The sequence below is a fragment of the Poecilia reticulata genome, linkage group LG21, assembly GCF_000633615.1.
Source record: "Poecilia reticulata strain Guanapo linkage group LG21, Guppy_female_1.0+MT, whole genome shotgun sequence".
In the NCBI taxonomy this organism is placed as follows: Eukaryota; Metazoa; Chordata; class Actinopteri; order Cyprinodontiformes; family Poeciliidae; genus Poecilia; species Poecilia reticulata.
This window is the reverse complement of record NC_024351.1, coordinates 13,257,161-13,261,886: the sequence shown is the minus strand read 5'-3', so window position 1 is coordinate 13,261,886 and position 4,726 is coordinate 13,257,161. Positions and strand designations below refer to the sequence as shown.

The following is a 4,726-nucleotide window of genomic DNA, read 5'->3' as shown; positions in this document are numbered from 1 at the left end:
TTGTAAACACACTGCCTGTCATTAAACTTCCTGCATCAAACGTGATGCAGATCCTGCCACTAAAAGTTCCAGCTGACTGAAAATCTGCTCCACATCTTCATGATTTTTTCACTTCCAAAGCCTCTAAAAGATCCATTACGTCTCCCCGCTCATMCATTTTATGTCACTCCTGTTAAAGCATTCATCAGACGTCTCTCCGCCCYTCTGCCCCGTCTCTTCTCCTCACTTATCATTCTGTCCTACATTTGCTGTGACTTTGCTGCTGTAACTGAGATCCGCTCTCGCCTCCCAGGTCGGATCCCCAGAGCCGTGGCCTCCATTAACCAGCACCTGCTGAACTCGGACGACGTGGTCAGTTGCTGCTTGGATTTGGGCGCTCCCAGCATGTCCTTCAGGATCAACGGGCAGCCGGTGCAGGGGATGTTTGAGGACTTTAACACCGACAGATTCTTCTTCCCCGTCGTCAGCTTCTCTGCTGGAGTGAAGTAAGACGGAATAACAAACTTTACCCTAAAGGGTAACACTTTATTTGAAGGGGGGTGAATAAGACTGACATGACACTGTCATAAACATGAAGTCTTTATGAATGTTTATGACAGTTGTCATAAAGCGTCATTCAGTAAATAATGACACTTTTAATGCAAAGTYGCTCTAAAAGTCCATTAAAAGTGCCAACTTTGCATGATTTTGTAAATTATGATAATTTAATGCAAAGTTRGCATTTTTAATGGACTATTAATGCAAACATTWAAAAAAAATTTAATAATTAAGCAGTGCTAAGCCTGGTAGGGGCACAAGTAAAGCCTGGTGGCTCTCCAGGCTTATAATAAACCCTGACAATCATTCCCAGTATTGGCTACATCACTTAATCATTCAAGGYGCCATGATGGACGTCGGAAGTGAGGATCGGGAGTATTGGAAATGGTTTTCCAAAGTTGTTTTTGCCAGTTTATTTGACTTGTTGGAGTCGAGCTAATTTGTCTGTGACCTGGTTGAGGCTCACAGACGGCGGGATTTACAAAAGTTGGAAACGGCTAGCTTAGAGACCGACCTGTACCTCCTCCCTCCTGACGTGTTGATCAAATTACCGACTTTGCCTGAATTTACACCACATGATTTATGCCACTATGTCATGAACAGCGTTTCCCCTTAAACCAGAGCAGCATTAAAAACATACAAAAGTCAACATTATAATTAAATACAGTTACTGTGTGCAGTTTAGTTAAATAAATTACACTTTTTTAAGTCAGAGGAATCCCGGAGAAGTCYATTTTAATTGGCAATGTTTTTCAAGGATTAGTAAAAAAGAACTTAAATAAGCCCCAAAAAAGACCTTTAAAAAGCAATAAAAAAAGGCTACTTTCCAAATAATCTAAAATCTTCCTGAATATTGTTTATGTGCTGTAATAAACAGTTTGTGTAACTTTTGTTCTCAGAGCCCGTTTCCTGCTGGGTGGGCGCCACGGAGACTTTAAGTTCCTGCCGCCAGCCGGTTACTCTCCGTGCTACGAAGCGCTCCTGCCCAAGGAGAAGATGCATGTGGAGCCTGTGAAGGAGTACAAGCGGGACCATGACGGCGTCCGTGACCTGCTGGGAACCACCCAGTTCCTGTCCCAGGCCTCCTTTATTCCCACTCCGGTTGACACCAGCCAGGTGAGCCTAACCACTCACTGGGCTGCATGTTGAATGTATGTCAAARCAATAATCAACATTATAAATAACTTTAACTTGCTTTAACCCTTTCATGCATAGTGGTCACTACAGAGAACAGCTATCTCTGGATTTTTATGTTATAAATGCACACAGACCACTGAAGTGGACACTAATGCATCATAAAATACACCATCAACTACTGGCCATCAGCCACAAATGCAAGAAATTATTTTTGTTAAATCCAATATGGCCGACAGACAAAAAAGCATGCCGACCGACCCGGTCCCTCCTTCTACTGTAGACGACTCTTGTAGGTAAAACAAAATATTGTGACGTCAGTTAGCCCCTAAAGAACAATACCACTGATGTATTTTTTAAGTAACAACTTTGTATTTGGAGAAAATTACAATTGATCACCTAAAAAAAATTTTTTTTCACGATTACAAAAAATTTTTCCTACCTTTTTTTAATGCCTTAAAGAAATAAGAAAAATTAAAAAAAAAAACTGACACAAAGGATCATAATTCATGCATGAAAGGGTTAAAGTGCATCTAATTTTAGTTTTGTTTGTTAGTTTGTACAGTATAAATTCAGCTTTTAGGATATTTGAAAAGCTTATTCTCCTTTTGGAAGCTCAGTRTTTCTGAGAATGAATGAAAGTCGCTTCAGCTCCTCTTGTATAAGATAAATAAATGCTTCCCTAATGACTTTCTTTAATGCATTTTTTCTCTTTCTCTGCAGATTGTCCTGCCGCCTCATCTGGAGAACATYCGCGACAAGTTGGCAGAAAACATCCACGAACTTTGGGGAATGAATAAGATCGAACTGGGCTGGACGTATGGSAAGGTAAACCTGCTGTGAAAAACGAGATGCAGGTTGTTGAAACTCGTGACTGATGATGYGGAGCTGCAGACAGTAACCTGAAAATGTTTTACCGTGTCGTCCCGTCTGAAAAATGATTTATTGCTTGCAGATGCAGAAACGTATTATGATCAGGGAGATAAATCAAGCAAAAGTTATTCCTTATAAGAAGTTTAAATCGCAGAAGACCTGCTTTTTTCTAGGAGTGTATAYYATTTTAAAGAAATATTAAACCACAAAGKGAAATGTGCAATCTCAATCAAAGCAAAATKRTTTTGCTTTAGTAAAAATGCAAGAAATTTTGTAAAAGTAAAATATTTTGGCAAATAGTCAGGATATAATATCCTCGTCTAAGAATGAAGCGAATGGATTAATCCTGTTTACTGATCTGCATCCCTCTTGCTTTACATCCAGTGTCATTTCACTTTAAAAGCACAATCAGGAATTTCATGGTTTAAGGCTGGTAAAAACTGAGAAATCTGCAGGATAACTCGCTTAAAGGTCGGTAATTGCTGTTGCCTCCATTACTTATCGGAGATGCTTATTTGTTCAGTCCCAGTGGACTAACTTGTTATGATCCGTGTTTCCGTGTGTTTATTTTTGAGTTTCTGTGTGATCCTGTTCCCTGTGAGTCCTGTCTCTGCGTCTTTCCCCGTTGATTGTCTCCCAGGTGTGTCTCGTTCCCTTGATTACCCCGTGTGTATTTAGTCTCACCTGTTGTCTGTGTTCCTCCTCGGATCCTTGTCTAACGTTGTCTAAGTTTGTCTGCGTTTGTCGTCACGCTCCAGTAGAACTGCTAAGTCCTGGTTTGTGTTCGCTCTTATTTAGTCCTTCAAGTCAGTTGCTACCGGCATTTAGCTGTGTGCTTGTTTCCTGCCGTGCTGCCTGTCCTGGACTCTTACCGAGCATTATGTCATTAAATCATCATATTCATCATCTTACCTGRGTCTGAGGGTCATTCTCACCACCACCACCAACCACACCGCTTCCTRACATAACTGTGCTTTTTTTATTGGCTCCAGAAAAATGGAAACCTTCCCACATGGCGGCTGCTGTTTTGTTCAGTACAGGTGGAAAATCCTGGTCTAAGTGTTGGTCTGTTTTTAGTTAAAGCTGTTTATTCACTGGAGCTGCAGCAAATTATTGCCTTGTGAAGACAAWTTTTTCTCACCTTTGACATGACATTGACCATGTAAAATATATCTGAAAATCATTTACATTTGGGGAAATTAAACATAAAAACAATTTAGTAATCAGTGTGTACAACCTTAATCCAATTTCAACATCTAGTCTATTTGTGGTTCACATATTTATACGATTTAGCTTTTTGGATTTAGTTTCATTTTCTTGCTAGGCCGTTACAAAACTTGAGTTTTATTTTCTTTTTGCTAGGTTTGGGCTGCAAAAATTTTCATTTGATATTAATAAAAAAGTTCCCAGAGGTCATCAAAGGTCAATCAAGTCAGATTGCCTCTGGAAACTGTTTTTAATCATTTCTTGAAAATGATGGCGGCACAAATGAAAATTTTTGCTGCACAAACGTTTGAGACCAGTTTAGTTAGATTTGAAGAAAGGGGGGAAACTTCACTGAGGCTACCTCAGTGAAGTTATTCATCCAGACAAAAAACTGATTTAATCTGATTAAAGTAACTCCGTAGGATGATGCTGCCACTTCCATGTTCCACTGTTTGTATAATGCTAGTATAACAGTGTTTCYTTTTTTGTGACGCAAAGTGTGCTTCTCTTTTCTTTTTCACATTTAGACAATGACTAAATGTCCCACAATGCTGTGGGAGATTTTATGATGTTTGTCCTTAAAGGAAACGTTTCTGTCTTGCAGCTCTACACATATTGATTACATACAGTTGAAACCAGATGTCTAAGAAGACACGTTCACCTTTTTCACCTAAATGTCTGAAGTTAAATCAGATCAAGACTTTCTTCTTTTAGGTCACTTAGAATTATAAAAATTATTTCTGTTTGCTAACATAAAAATGGTCTGATTTAACTATAAACAGTGATTTAAAAAAAAATTAAAGTTATATGGTGAATGTTTCGTTTTCGGTTTCATCTGAATATAAATTTCCAGCTGCTGTTGTCCAGTTGTCAGATTTTGTTTTCATGTATTTTGGAAAACCATCTAGACTTTATGGCGTATCTTTAGTCCCACATTTTATCCAGTTATTAATGTCCTCCTTCATCGAGTAATTTA

General features: G+C 38.9%; 1 protein-coding gene across 1 annotated transcript in view; it reads left to right on the top strand.

Moving 5' to 3' along the window:
- ryr3 (ryanodine receptor 3) overlaps positions 1-4,726 on the top strand; it is a 131,984-nt gene that overhangs the window by 53,099 nt on the left and 74,159 nt on the right. The window contains exons 21-23 of the mRNA XM_017302123.1: positions 293-485; positions 1,437-1,653; positions 2,395-2,499. Coding sequence (XP_017157612.1) covers positions 293-485; positions 1,437-1,653; positions 2,395-2,499 — 515 coding nt within the window. The remainder of the gene's footprint in view (positions 1-292; positions 486-1,436; positions 1,654-2,394; positions 2,500-4,726) is intronic.